Source organism: Schistocerca nitens, chromosome 7 (assembly GCF_023898315.1).
Source record: "Schistocerca nitens isolate TAMUIC-IGC-003100 chromosome 7, iqSchNite1.1, whole genome shotgun sequence".
Classification (NCBI taxonomy): domain Eukaryota; kingdom Metazoa; phylum Arthropoda; class Insecta; order Orthoptera; family Acrididae; genus Schistocerca; species Schistocerca nitens.
The window spans coordinates 108,257,905-108,273,977 of record NC_064620.1 but is presented as its reverse complement, the minus strand read 5'-3'; the positions used below and the strand labels follow the sequence as shown (position 1 = coordinate 108,273,977).

At 44.7% G+C, this 16,073-nt stretch overlaps 1 protein-coding gene across 1 annotated transcript in view; it reads left to right on the top strand.

Annotated features, from left to right (window-relative positions):
• LOC126195027 (dipeptidase 1-like) overlaps positions 1 to 16,073 on the top strand; it is a 397,993-nt gene that overhangs the window by 78,234 nt on the left and 303,686 nt on the right. Inside the window, exon 3 of the mRNA XM_049933467.1 lies at positions 5,091 to 5,244. Within this exon, the coding sequence (XP_049789424.1) occupies positions 5,091 to 5,244 (154 nt within the window). The remainder of the gene's footprint in view (positions 1 to 5,090; positions 5,245 to 16,073) is intronic.

The window sequence follows — 16,073 nt, the reverse complement described above, 5'->3', positions numbered from 1 at the left end:
CAGTTCGAACACATAAGGTTTGCCACTCAGCACGCCAGTGACAACGTTCTTGTGCCCCTACCTGTCTGAGGCATCGGTGATTAGTACTCAAGCGAAGCTGACGCAATGGCGTGCGTGCCATCTGTCCATTCCTCAGCAGACGGCGTCGAACCGTCGGAGGAGACATGCCGACACAAGGCGAGGTATTACAGCGTCGAGCCAGTAGAAATAACCAAGCGGTTCCATCAGTTTCGGCCTTTCGAACAAGACGGTGGTTATCTATTTGGTTATATATATATTTGGCTATATTATTATGTATAAATCATTCATTTTATTATTTTTGATGGATTGGATTTAAGGCTCTTCCTGCTCATGGACAGTTTCCTAATTGATTTTACGTTTCTTCTTTGTTCATACATAATTACTATTCCCTTTATCTAAACTTACCCACTGCATACTTTTGTGCATAATTTCTATCATGTTACTATATTACTATACATGTTATTTTTCTTTTAATTTCATGTGGGTTTTGAGTCACATTGTTTGCATTATTAGTATTTCATGCGTTTTAGTCATACTATGTTTAGAGTCTTGTAAAGGTTTTCATTGTTGACACAACACGACATAGATGGTCTCTTTAGTTCTTTCCTAGCTGTTTCTCTTCATGTATATGGTTACATCTATTGCATTTCAAATGATGACATATCCACACAAGCAAATTTTTCTGTAATTGTTGATACAGCACGACATAAATGTAGCCTTTCGTTCCTTCCTTGCTGTTTCTCATCATATAATTCGTTGCAACTATTGCGTTTTACATGATGACATATTCATACGTTGTAACGAAACATTTTTGATTTTGATTCTCCGTGATGCACGTAGCATGATTTTTACAGATTTGTTTCGACGTACGATTACGTGCACGTTTTACGTTTCTCATTCTGGAAACGACTGTCTCACATTGCTCTTCATGATACTTCTCTATAGATACAATTGTAAATTATTATATAGAGTTTCATCCAGTATTTACCAGTTTATAGTCTTATTCATTGCTATCGTTTTACTATCGATATCTGTAATTATTTACCCATGAATCCATATAGAAGACGTTATTACTTTCTACGTTGGACATTATCAGTAGTGGATATTTATCCTACTTCAAGGTTGCCTTGTTTTCGACATAGGTTTCCTCTTTAATTTACAAGGATTAATTCGCTTTCTTCTTCTTAGTTTACTCTTTTATTCTACTTACCTGCTTCATTTTCCTTCTTTCTTCCTAAGTTATGTTATGTAATGTTTTTAATTGCTACTCATGGATTAGCAGCTTCATCTAGAATAAATTTTAAATTGATTTAGTACTTACCTGCCCACACATGGTTTTACCACTAAATGAAAATGCTGTTTACCTAGTTATGATTTTATTCGTGATTTTTCCTATTATTTTACCTTTTACATGTGTCTTAGTTATTTTTACGTAGTGGAAGTTCGTTACAGTTACCTCTGACAGACCGTTACAGATTATTTTATTATTAAGTAGATGAAACGCCATATATTATTGGAGATTGTCATGTTCCGTCTGTTGACTTACAACTGATATGTAGCGGTACTTGTTATTCTATACTTTTTATATGCCTTGGGTGCAATGTATAACTGTTTGCTATTACTTTTAATTATTGTATATCGATGCCACTTTAATATTACTGATTGTTAAACACTGGTGAAACACCTTGCTTAGATTAAATTTTGGCAATGATTTTCCTTTAAGCCCCCAAGTATATTAATTGATTCTTATATCTACTTTTCTGTTCATCAGGTAATTGTCCTCTTTTTTATTGTTAGTTGTTATACTTGATTATATTGTTGTTTATACAGTAGCATGGTAATGATGTAGCATGAGGCTCAAACCAGTAGCGTAATAAAGAGTTCATAATTTTCGGCTGAATGTGTACTTCTGTTTACTTCAAAACGGCGCCAATTCCCCGTTTTGCTCACACTATGTATACGACCGTCTCCTACCTATTGGTTCTACACAAGCACCACCGCCCCTTACGAGCCGTAATGTCACAGTTAGACAAATCCATTTCCCGGAAACCAATTATTCCGGTCCGTTAGAACTCACTCGCATGCTGATATTGCGCCCTATGACATCGACAAGGCTTACCTCCACTTGCTTGCAAGTTTCCGCTTTATGGACTCTGCACCGACTGAGCATGGCGTAACGCTGATACGTCCGGTCACACAAAAGCTGGCGCTGCTCCGTCTACATGCTCATCACCTCTGTACAGTCTTAACTGCTTGTTTTGGTTCCATTCTTCTATACACTTATATTGTGAATTCACTGAGAATATCCCATACAGACGTTGCAGTTTTCACAAACAGTAATGTAAAATGGAAAGAATGTACTGAACGAATAGACAATAAGAGAATTGCAAAGACGTAGTAATATAAGCCAATAGCACGAAAAAAATTGACGAAATTTCTTGATCATATGACAGGACAATTCACATGCCTGATGATTCACAATGATGATGAATCATTCTAAATCAAATTTTAGGAGCGTTGGTATAACAGCAAATCTCTATTAGGAGAAATGTAAACTGATTCGCCAAAATGCACGGAAAGCGTGCTCCTAGATCCGCGAGTGTAGACGGCTGTTTAGCGAGGATGAGTGAGTTAACCGACACGCATGTAAGGTAATGAGTCTCATCATATCGAAGCTTACTCGTGAATTCGGGGCTCCAGATCAAAAGGTACAGTATCGCCGCTCATATCAGAACGTATCAGCTTAATTAACAAGTATTTCCTTCGTTACGATCTTCACGATTGGCTTTACCGGTCATTACAACTACTATAGGTAACGAGAAGTTAAGAAACTTCCTGGCAGATTAAAACTGTGTGCCGGACCGAGACTCGAACTCGGTCCCGAGTTCGAGTCTCGGTACGGCACACAGTTTTAGTCTGCCAGGAAGTTTCATATCAGCGCACACTCCGCTGCAGAGTGAAGATCTCATTCTGGGAACGAGAAGTTAGTCAATCGTGATCTAAATTGAAGGTGGATGGGGAGAAAGAAAAGGAAAGGGAAGAAACTAATGATACGAACTACATCGGGACTTTATGCGGAATCGCCATGTGAAAACAGGATCTCCTGTTTATTAGGCACTTGCGTTAACATTAGCGCCACTAAGACACAGTGTTTATCGCAAATGCGCGGACAATGTCGGCACACTCCGGCTGAGCCATACACCCACCAATCCCCAATCTGGCTGAGCCATACATCCACCTACCCCCACTTACAGGCACTCACCGTCCATGTCGTCCATGCTCGGTAATTTTAGATTCTCGCTGGAGGTCGAACGTAAATCAGCACTGAAGGTTGTGGATTTACTGCCCATCGGGGCAAATTAGTTATATGAAGGTGTGGTGTCTGTTCTTTCGGACACGCCCGAAGCTTCCTGGCAGATTAAAACTGTTTGCCGGACCGAGACTGGAACTCGGGACCTTTGCCTTCCGCGGACAAGTGCTCTACCAACTGAGCTACCCAAGCACGACTCACGACCCGTCCTCACAGCTTTAATTCCGCCAGTACCTCGACTCCTACCTTCCAAACGTCACAGAAGCTCTCCTGAGAAACTTGCAGAAGTAGCACAACTGGAAGAAAGGATATAGCGGAGACATGGCTTTTCCACAGCCTGGGGGATGTTTCCAGAATGAAATTTTATTCTGGACACGTAGATGTTAATTAAGCAACAGCTAAGGTGGAACCATGGCGCTGTCCTTAAGAAAATTCGCCGCTGTGGTACCCTGCATGACGGAAACGGTGTCCGCAGCTCGTGGTCGTGCTGTAGCGTTCTCGCTTCCCGCGCCCGGGTTCCCGGGTTCAGTCCCCGGCGGGGTCAGGGATTTTCTCTGCCTCGTGATGACTGGGTGTTGTGTGATGTCCTTAGGTTAGTTAGGTTTAAGTAGTTCTAAGTTCCAGGGGACTAATGAGCATAGATGTTAAGTCCCATAGTGCTCAGAGCCATTTGAACCAAGAAAACGGTAGAAGTGAGATTAGCGATGAACTGAAAATCAAAATGCGCTACCACGGATTAATCGAAGAAATTTGCTCCCTTGGAAGCAGAATTACATATGTCAGACGAAGTAAGGAGGACATAAAGAGGAAAGTAGTGCATCCAGAGAGGGCATACCTGGCCGAAAAAGGTCTATAACTATAAAACATCGGCCTTAGTTGGAGAAAAAGAGTCGAAGAGTTTGAGATGTGGTACTCGAGAAGGATGTTGAAAATCTGGTGTAATGAGGAGGCTCTCCGCAGAATCAGGGAGAGAAGGAAGATATGGTAAACATTAACAAGAACGAGGAGTATGATAGGATAAGTGTTAAGACAGCAAGGAATAGCTTCCATGGTAGTTGAGAGAACTGCACACGGGAATAAAGACATTGGAATGTAGCCGACAAATAATTGAGGATGTTCGGTGTTAGTGGGGCTCTGAGACGAGGAGGTTGGCATAGATGGGCGGGAGGAGACGGGTGGGGAAGTGGCGGGAGGGTATTCGTGGTGGGCTGCGTAATACCATTGAGAACGCTGATGACAGAAAAGTCGCACCGGACGAGCACAAGTATTTCACGACCGGACGTCACGTCGCCCTGGTAGAGTCGTACTTGGTGATCTACGGTCTGCTGCGAGTCGGATCCCCGCCATATTCAGTAAGTAGTGTCAGGAATTTACCTCCGTAGGGAGGCGAAGTACCACACACCGGACATCGCAGCCACTGACTTCCCATCATTTTCGGCCAATCAGTGTAAATGACAAATATAACAAGAAAAGAATATACGGAATCCTGGTACCCCTCTCACCTCCGCGCTCGCAAATTGTTTAAGAGGCCAGAGGTGACACAGTGGGTAGTGACGTTGGACCGGACCGCGCCGTTCGCCCGTAACGCCGGCGCTTACGATAAAGCAGCCAGCAGGCAGTGCAGACGGGGCCGTTGCGCAGACGGCGCCGCGCTTGGCGGCCAGCCAATTCCGGCCCAATATCCCCCCAGGCCCCGCGCCATTTCCCTCCCACAACTTCTTCTTCTCCCTGCGTTCACTCTTTTTCTTTCTCTCCGCAGCCACAACGACCTCCCGTGGAACTTACGCTCGCTGGAGAAAAACCAGATCAACGACTTCGACTTCAACCGCGACCTCACGCAGGACCCGCGCTGGAACTGCACCTCGTGCTTCACCGACCTGCCGCGTCTGCGGAAGGGCAAGGTCGGCGCCCAGGTAAGCGCGCTCTGTCCGGCGGTCAATGCAACACAGTTCCTCACCTCGCTATTACCTGTATAATTAAACATCCAACCCACGCACGTTATCTATATCTACATCTACATCCATACTCCGCAAGCCACCTGACGGTGTGTGGCGGAGGGTACCCTGAGTACCTCTATCGGTTCTCCCTTGTATTGCTCGTGGAAAAAAGGATTGTCGGTATGCTTCTGTGCGGGCTCTAATCTCTCTGATTTTATCCTCATGGTCTCTTCGCGAGATATACGTAGGAGGGAGCAATATACTGCTTGACTCTTCGGTGAAGGTATGTTCTCGAAACTTTAACAAAAGCCCGTACCGAGCTACTGAGCGTCTCTCCTGCAGAGTCTTCCACTGGAGTTTATCTATCATCTCCGTAATGCTTTCGCGATTACTAAATGATCCTGTGCGAAGCGCGCTGCTCTCCGTTGGATCTTCTCTATCTCTTCAATCAACCCTATCTGGTACGGATCCCACACTGCTGAGCAGTATTCAAGCAGTGGGCGAACAAGCGTACTGTAACCTACTTCCTTTGTTTTCGGATTGCATTTCCAATGAATCTCAGTCTGGCACCTGCTTTACCGACAATCAACTTTATATGATCATTCCATTTTAAATCACTCCTAATGCGTACTCCCAGATAATTTATGGAATTAACTGCTTCCAGTTGCTGACCTGCTATTTTGTAGCCAAATGATAAGGGATCTATCTTTCTATGTATTCGCAGCACATTACACTTGTGTACATTGAGATTCAATTGCCATTCCCTGCACCATGCGTCAATTCGCTGCAGATCCTCCTGCATTTCAGTACAAAATGGTTCAAATGGCTCTGAGCACTATGGGACTTAACATCTATGGTCATCAGTCCCCTAGAACTTAGAACTACTTAAACCTAACTAACCTAAGGACAGCACACAACACCAAGTCATCACGAGGCAGAGAAAATCCCTGACCCCGCCGGGAATCGAACCCGCGATTTCAGAACAATTTTCCATTGTTACAACCTCTCGATACACCACAGCATCATCTGCAAAAAGCCTCAGTGAACTTCCGATGTCATCCACAAGGTCATTTATGTATATTGTGAATAGCAACGATCCTATGACACTCCCCTGCGGCACACCTGAAATCACTCTTACTTCGGAAGACTTCTCTCCATTGAGAATGACATGCTGCGTTCTGTTATCTAGGAACTCTTAAATCCAATCACACAATTGGTCTGATTGTCCATATGCTCTTACTTTGTTCATTAAACGACTGTGGGGAACTGTATCGACGCGTTGCGGAAGTCAAGAAACACGGCATCTACCTGGGAACCCGTGTCTATGGCCCTGTGAGTCTCGTGGACGAATAGCGCGAGCTGGGTTTCACACGACCGTCTTTTTCGAAACCCATGCTGATTCCTACAGAGTAGATTTCTAGTCTCCAGAAAAGTCATTATACTCGAACATAATACGTGTTCCAAAATTCTACAACTGATCGACGTTAGAGATATAGGTCTATAGTTCTGCACACCTGTTCGACGTCCCTTCTTGAAAACTGGGATGACCTGTGTCCTTTTCCAATGCTTTGGAACACTACGCTCTTCAAGAGATCTACGGTACGCCGCTGCAAGAATGGGGGCAAGTTCCTTCGCGTACTCTGTGTAAAATCGAACTGGTATCCCATCAGGTCCAGCGGCCTTTCCTCTTTTGAGCGATTTTAACTGTTTCTCTATCCCTCTGTCGTCTATTTCGATATCTATTATTTTTTCATCTGCGCGACAATCTAGAAAAGGAACTACAGTGCAGTATTCCTCTGTGAAACAGCTTTGGAAAAAGACATTTAGTATTTCGGCCTTTAGTCTGTCATCAAATTATACAATCAACGTTGCAGGTTGCCTTTTTCCTGAGCTAACAAAAAGTTAAATTTTCAATATTTCACACAATTATTCACAGAATTTAAAGATTTAAAATGCTATCATAATGCACTCATTACTACTACTACTACTACGTGATCAGGCCCAGTGGACCGCACGCATCTCCTCCACTGTATTCTGTCCATTGCTGCTATCCGCCATCCGTTCACATCTACTGACACTTGGTTTGAATCTTCATGGAGTCCATCCCTCCAACGCTTCTTGGGTCTCCCTGGCGCTCTATTTCCTGAAGGTGTGATATACAGGAGCTTCCGAGGCCGTCTGTGATCCTCCATCCGGGCCACATGGCCGGCCCACTGCGTTCGTTTGGCTTTGACAGTTCCTGCTATGTTGGGCTGCTGGTATAGTTCCTCAAGCTCTGGGTTGTATCTGATCCTCCATTCCCCTGTATCTGCATCCAGAAACGGGCCGAAGATCTTCCGAAGCACTTTTCTCTCAAAAACAAGGAGCTTATGGAAGTCCTGTTTCCGGATACTCCATGTCTCACAGCCATATACACTCCTGGAAATTGAAATAAGAACACCGTGAATTCATTGTCCCAGGAAGGGGAAACTTTATTGACACATTCCTGGGGTCAGATACATCACATGATCACACTGAAAGAACCACAGGCACATAGACACAGGCAACAGAGCATGCACAATGTCGGCACTAGTACAGTGTATATCCACCTTTCGCAGCAATGCAGGCTGCTATTCTCCCATGGAGACGATCGTAGACATGCTGGATGTAGTCCTGTGGAACGGCTTGCCATGCCATTTCCACCTGGCGCCTCAGTTGGACCAGCGTTCGTGCTGGACGTGCAGACCGCGTGAGACGACGCTTCATCCAGTCCCAAACATGCTCAATGGGGGACAGATCCGGAGATCTTGCTGGCCAGGGTAGTTGACTTACACCTTCTAGAGCACGTTGGGTGGCACGGGATACATGCGGACGTGCATTGTCCTGTTGGAACAGCAAGTTCCCTTGCCGGTCTAGGAATGGTAGAACGATGGGTTCGATGACGGTTTGGATGTACCGTGCACTATTCAGTGTCCCCTCGACGATCACCAGTGGTGTACGGCCAGTGTAGGAGATCGCTCCCCATACCATGATGCGGGGTGTTGGCCCTGTGTGCCTCGGTCGTATGCAGTCCTGATTGTGGCGCTCACCTGCACGGCGCCAAACACGCATACGACCATCATTGGCACCAAGGCAGAAGCGACTCTCATCGCTGAAGACGACACGTCTCCATTCGTCCCTCCATTCACGCCTGTCGCGACACCACTGGAGGCGGGCTGCACGATGTTGGGGCATGAGCGGAAGACGGCCTAACGGTGTGCGGGACCGTAGCCCAACTTCATGGAGATGATTGCGAATGGTCCTCGCCGATACCCCAGGAGCAACAGTGTCCCTAATTTGCTGGGAAGTGGCGGTGCGGTCCCCTACGGCACTGCGTAGGATCCTACGGTCTTGGCGTGCATCCGTGCGTCGCTGCGGTCCAGTCCTAGGTCGACGGGCACGTGCACCTTCCGCCGACCACTGGCGACAACATCGATGTACTGTGGAGACCTCACGCCCCACGTGTTGAGCAATTCGGCGGTACGTCCACCCGGCCTCCCGCATGCCCACTATACGCCCTCGCTCAAAGTCCGTCAACTGCACATACGGTTCACGTCCACGCTGTCGCGGCATGCTACCAGTGTTAAAGACTGCGATGGAGCTCCGTATGCCACGGCAAACTGGCTGACACTGACGGCGGCGGTGCACAAATGCTGCGCAGCTAGCGCCATTCGACGGCCAACACCGCGGTTCCTGGTGTGTCCGCTGTGCCGTGCGTGTGATCATTGCTTGTACAGCCCTCTCGCAGTGTCCGGAGCAAGTATGGTGGGTCTGACACACCGGTGTCAATGTGTTCTTTTTTCCATTTCCAGGAGTGTAGAACAACAGGCTGGATCAGGGTTTTGTACAGTCGAATCTTGAACTGTCTCGAGAGATATCTGTACCGAAGCAGTTGTGCTAGGCTGTGGTAAGATCGGTTTCCTGCTTGTATTCTGACATTGATCTCTGCTTCACATGACGAGTTCTTAGTTAAAAGTTCCCCTAGGTATTTGAATTCTTGCACTCTCTTGTAGGACTGGTCCCCAACCTGCAGTGATTGTAGATGATCAGCAGTCTGACAACGACCACGCGTCATAACGAGGTACTCTGTCTTGGCTTCGTTTATGTTTAGTCCAAATTCGCTGGCAGCCTCCTTTAGTGCTTTGGTCATTTGCTCCAACTCCTCTTCCGACCTAGAGAGTAAACAGATGTCGTCTGCATAGGCTAAGTATGCCAGCCTCTTTCCTTCAATTTCAATCCCTTCGTTCTCTTGGAAGGTCTCGCGTACGATCTTCTCGAGTGAGAAGTTGAACTCATTAAGAGCTATAATCGTATGTTAAAGGTTTAACACAATAATTGAAGAATTGAAGTTAGAAACTACGTGTATAACTAGAATGAAGTGGTAGGGAGCTGGTTTGGCAGAGGAAACGTACTGGGGCCAACAATTAAGTGTATTTAGGCAGTTTACTAAAAATAAATAAAAAACCAAAAACTTTACAATGATAAAAATACATCAAGTATATGACAGTGGGGAAAAAGCTTGAGGCAAATAACAAACTGCTGCACAGGTAGTAAACAAGGAGAAACACCCAAATAAAACAGCTTAAAGCCACGGTACAAGTGTCTTCCACAACAAAGTAACATCTTGAATTGTTGCAGACAGAAATAGTTAAATTTGCGGCTTGCTACATAGATAGAAATTGTAAGATATCAAATGACAAACTTATAAATGCAAAGTTTGCTCAAGACCAAATAAAAGACGTACTTCATGAGCAAGTGAAAATAACTGAATGTTAGAAGTAGGCGCAGTACAAACCTAACAAAATATACCAAGTGGAAGGTTGGTTTAAGGCCTAAAGGCACCTCTCACCAGTAAGTTAATTGCCTTAAAGTTACTCGTACGCAAAGTACAAGCGGCTCCAAAAATGATTCTGAGCAACTGTGCTAAAAGCTTACAGCCCAATAAAAAAAAAAAGCATATACGCAGTGAGGTAAACAGCTGCAATGAAAATACAATGAACAATTACAAATTAAGAGCATAAATACTAGAGTTAAAATTATAGCCAAAATCTAATTTCATCCTTTTTCTAAAGAGGAACTTGAACATCTTTTACTTTTTTCTTTTACTTGTCTCTTTTTAAAGGAAAGCATTTACTAAATTAACGGCTGGCGGACATATAAAAAGCTTTAGAATAGGTGTAGGTGCTTCAGGATTTACCTTACATTTGGTAACAGTACAAGGAGTCCATAAGTATCAACAGGTGGTCGTGGCGCAGTGGCCGAACAAACATTAGCCTCAACTTATATTAAAAGACGCATTTAGACGGTGTTACTTAGATTTGCATAAACGTTAAAAGACACCTCTCAAAATGGTAAGGTCTGGGATTGGTAACTAGAGCACATGGGCTGCTGGAGTAGACTGCTGAACGCATATGACGATACAAAAATTTATTTTCACCACTTTAATTAAGACAGAGCACTGGTAACAACACAATGATTAATTGTTATTCGTAAATTGCGGCGATCTACACCGATTATTCAGTTGTATATAGGCAATGACAATAATCTAAAAAAATTTAAATGGAAGAACAGCCTTATAGCCCCAACTTTAAATTATGAAAAATTACTTTTCACAAGTATAACTTTAATGTAACTACAGACCTGAACTCACTAATCAATAATCTGGCATTGTAACTACGAAAAATAACAACTTGTTGAAGCTACTAGGTTTCAAAAGAAAATACTCAAATAGCAAGATCTCTTAAATATGTGAATTAACTATTATGGAAAACATTCGGCAATATGATGTTATGATAACCTGAAAGATCTACACAGCAGTCAGCATATTCTCGACGTTTGGCGTTCACATCGGCCGCGCTTCTGAATTCCGTGCTCGAGAGCTCAAGGGACAACAACAAGCAGGAGGGCGTGCGCACACCAATAACGGCTTCTAGAACACACGTACCCAGAATTAGTCCACAGTTCACTAAAATAGTAAAACCAACAGCCAAGCACTGGGTAGCACCAAATGCAGGAAGAGATGTTAAAGTTATAGTGCGACACCCGCAGTAATATTAAAGCAATAGTTCATTAAACAATCTCTAATGACGTGAAATTTCACTTGATAACTTTATTAACCGCAACTAACTCAAGGTGATAATGACCAGAAAATCCGCACACAACATTAAATACCAAAGCACTGTTCGACGGCGCAAAATCGATACTATTATAGTTGCAAACAAAAAGAAGTTGGCAATTCCAGTTTAAACTTGCGGCTGAAGATTCATTCAGAGAATAAATTTCGATTCACAGAATTGACCATTTGACAGATTTACAATAATAATAAAAAAAGAAATCGCCGAATATCGGCCACACTTGTATTGCAACGGAACCTGGGCCCAGCGCAGTTACATGGACTTGCAATACCAAGTATCCCGGACTCAAGTCCAAGTGGGGTAAGGAATGACTAGTGAAAAAGTGGCCACAAGGAGCAATGGCACCCAAAAGTTCCATCACAAAATGGCTCATCATTTAAAGTTAGTACAGCAGCTCGCAGTCAACACGCACGCCATGGTAAACTCTGGCTCTCTCCTCATGGTTCGAGATAGACACGACTCTTAAACCGAGCCCATGTTCACCGATGACTGCTTCCGCACTCCCGTTCCGCTCGCCACCAGACCCAGGCGCCGGAATGTCAACACCGTGCGTCCTCGCAGTACACCAAGCGCCGGCTGACTACTCGCGATGCTTCGTGCGCTGTCTTCCCTCTGTCACTGCCGCCAACCGAGTCTCTGTCACTGCCCCGACCGAGTCTCCTCTCGCGAGCTGTGGCCGTTCTAAACAGAGGGCGCTAGGACGTCGCAAATCGTGAAACCCAGAGAGCAACATCACAGAACCAACAACTGACAAATAATAAACAGACAGCCAATGATTCAAACAACAATAATTGATAAATAACATTGATTTAATTCAATCAGCTAGCCACCTGTCTTAACAAAACAGATCTATTTTGATGGACGTATTACAAATCTGCATTAAGTAAACATGTTGACAGAATTAAATAACAGCACACTTAAAGGTAATATAAGTTTAACGATCACTGAAAATACTAAAAATATGCACTGATCGCCGGCCGTTGTGGCCGAGTGGTTCTAGGCGCTTCAGTCTGGAACCGCGTGACAGCTATGGTCGCAGGTTCGAATCCTGCCTCGGGCATGGATGTGTGTGATGTTCTTAGGCTAGTTAGGTTTAAGTAGCTCTAGTTTCTAGAGGACCGATGACCTCGGATGTTAAGTCGCAAAGTGCTGAGAGCCATTTGAACCATATGCACTGATCAGCCAGAACATCCTGCCTCGGGCATGGATGTGTGTGATGTTATTAGGCTAGTTAGGTTTAAGTAGTTCTAGTTTCTAGAGGACCGATGACCTCGGATGTTAAGTCGCATAGATATGAGAGCCATTTGAACCATATGCACTGATCAGCCAGAACATTAAGACCACCGACCTAACACCCCTCCCGGCGATGCGAGCATTCAGCTGCTGAGGAATGACTGCAAGCCAGACATACGTACTTGGTCACTGCCTTCGTGCCCTCGCTCACAGCGTGCTTGGCCAGCTCGTCAGGCAGCAAAAGCCGCACAGAAGTCTGGATCTCGAGGGACGTGATGGTTGAGCGCTTGTCGCAGTGCGCCAGGCGAGACGCCTCGGCCGCAATGCGCTCGAAAATGTCGTTCACGAAGCTGCTCATGATTCTCATCGCCTTCGACGAGATGCCCGTGTCAGGGTGCACCTGCTTCAGGCCGGCCGGAGTGGCCGTGCGGTTCTAGGCGCTGCAGTCTGGAACCGAGCCACCGCTACGGTCGCAGGTTCGATTCCTGCCTCGTGCATGGATGTGTGTGATGTCCTTAGGTTAGTTAGGTTTAATTAGTTCTAAGTTCTAGGCGACTGATGACCTCAGATGTTAGTTAAGTCTCATGGTGCTTAGAGCCATTTGAACCATTTGTAAATAAACATTCTCTGAAAATATAAAATCATTTTTGAGCCTTACAGACTGAAGTGCCTAGAACCGCTCGGCCACTCCGGCCAGCCCATTTGAACACATCTGGGATATGATTGCACGTGGCGTCAGGTGATTTGGTGATTTGCGTATGAAGATGTGGTCTCTACTTCCTCCAGCAGCCTACCAAGGCCTCATTGCTTGCGCTGATATCCGTGCCAGAGATAGACTTACCAGCTATAAGATAGGTGGTCATAAAGTGCTGGCTGAACAGTGTAAAGTAAATAACATTATCATAAAATGCAAGATACTAGATAATTTGTGATTCAGGCAAATTATAGGTGTGCTATACAGTAGGTGTGTAGCAAAGTAACAACATCATAAAAACAATTGAAAACGTGAGATAAGAACAGGAGAGGTATTCTGCAAAATAATATAACAGCAATCACCTCTTAGGAGCACCAAAAGACAGCCACTTTGCTAATTTACGTGGTGAATAGGTAATGGCTCTTGATGGACTTTCGCCACAACGCCTTTAGCCCATAACACCAGACTGGCCTAATGACATCAGTATCAAGTAGGTGCGGAAGTAACCAGGATACGGTGTTAAGCCCAAAATAAACACCTGTGACGAAAAAGTCTCACCATAGTTCATACATTGGCAAGCAACAGTGCCCCAAGCAGGCACGCTTCCTTCAACGGTTGGGTGGATGACAGTCAAGTTTCCAATCGGCGCGATGGCGTCTGTAAGTCTCTCCAGGCGAGGGCGCCGCCTTCTGACAATGTTCGGCCAATGCCGAGCGCTCACACGTCCACAGCCAACACGGACCTCCAGGTACCACTGCTGTGAGCCAGTCATCCGTAGATTGCCGTCCGTGGCCGTTTGCATGCGCTCTCCGGCGGCGAAGCTTCCTCTGGTCTCCCAGCAACAGGTGAGAGGCATAGATACTATCGATACTAGTCGTGCACACACGGGACCTACATGTTAACAGCTGCTTTTTTATTTCAAACGCCGTGTGCCTTGACCAATTCTTCCTGCTATTTTGTACTTGCATCTTCCTTCTAATGCTCCACTTCCTGCACAGCAAATTTCCAAAATCTGTTACCCAGTTTTGTTATCGAGAGTACATCTAGTGTGTACCCATTTCCTTAAATGGTTGGTGCAATACTGTAGTACTCTTCCTAAATGATTTATATTTTTCCATACTAGATGGCAGTAAAGAAACATGCCCTGGATTTGGTTCCTGTCCACCCTCATCTGTCACCCCTTCATCCTTTCATCTTTTTTTATTTTTTATTTTTATTTTTTATTTTTTATTTTTTTACATGTTCGTGATCAAGAAATGGCCGTCGTAGTTGTTCAGATAGTGGAATGTGACTTACGCTGTATAATGAGATCTGTAGTTCACGTCGCAGCTGGCATGTGCAGCGTCCAGATATACACTGGTGAAATGACAATGGTCTCTGTGTTTAAAATACCTTCACCCTTAAACAGTTCCTGGCGTATATGCCAGACCGCTGCCAAACAGTACTAATTCTTCTTCAGGATTTATTTTCCTCTTTTTATTTTCCAGTAAAAAATCATCCGCACCCTCAAATTTAGTTGATTACACCATTAGACAATACGTAAAAGATGGTAGCTTCGACCAGAGTCTTCCTATTTGCACTTGCATTTCGGGGTCCTTTGCCCTAGGCTACAGACTCAGGTATTGCGCATTATCACGTTTTAACTTAACGACCTTTTTAACGATGACAATTTTTAAAACGATGGATTAGCTCCTTTCTTTCAGGTTGAACTGAAATTATTTCTCGATCATACGTCACTGTGAAATGCATGTAACGAAGAGGAAGTGCTATAGAGTACCTAGTTCCATCTCCGAATTTAACCCCCTGACCTTCCCCACTCTTCCGCTTCCCCCCGATCCCATTTTCCTTTCAGTATTTATACCTTAGGGGAATTGTAAAGAACACGGCGCACACTCAAAACCACGAGCACTGGAAGCTTTCAGAGAAGTAACTGAGCAATCCTGTGATATTATTCCGTTAGGATCAAGTAAAGAAATCAAAATAAAGTGTGAGCCATTTCCGTACGATGGCGTCTCAGTTACAGCCAACACAACCGGAAAGTGTATGTCATTTGTTATTGGTTACTGAACAGGATACGTAGCAGCGTATGAAACTTACCTGTGCACCCAATTTTGGCTTCCGTGACAATCGGTCCTGTCATCCTCTACAAAGACCTGAACGTGTTTAGATACTGTGTCACGAGTAAACTTGCACACAGCAATAGCTAAGCGCAATTAAATGTCGCTTTCACACCCACCGCCATTGTAGCGAAAGCCAAAAGCAAAGTCCCGCGGTTATCACATATCGTCACCGAGACCACTAAAGGGCACTCTGGATTTCACACACAGTTACTTGTGACACAATGACCACTAAAATAAGTACTCAAACTAGGAAAATATTACATACCAAGCCATTTCAAAACCCCATCTACAGCACATATCATACAACATTATGCCTAATCATGTGGTCAGTGTGGCCGAGCGGTACTAGGTGCGTCAGTCTGGAACCGCGCGGCCGCTACGGTCGCAGGTTCGAATCCTGCCTTGGGCATGGATGTGTGTGATGTCCTAAGATTAGTTAGGTTTAAGTAGTTCTAAGTTCTAGGGGACTGATGACCTCAGATGTTAAGTCCCATAGTGCTCAGAGCCATTTGAGCCCTTTTTTAATCATGTGGTATAGTTTTTATTCCTTGAGATGAGCACTTCGCTGTATTGTGTACTTCACCCTACAGTTTATGCATATACTGA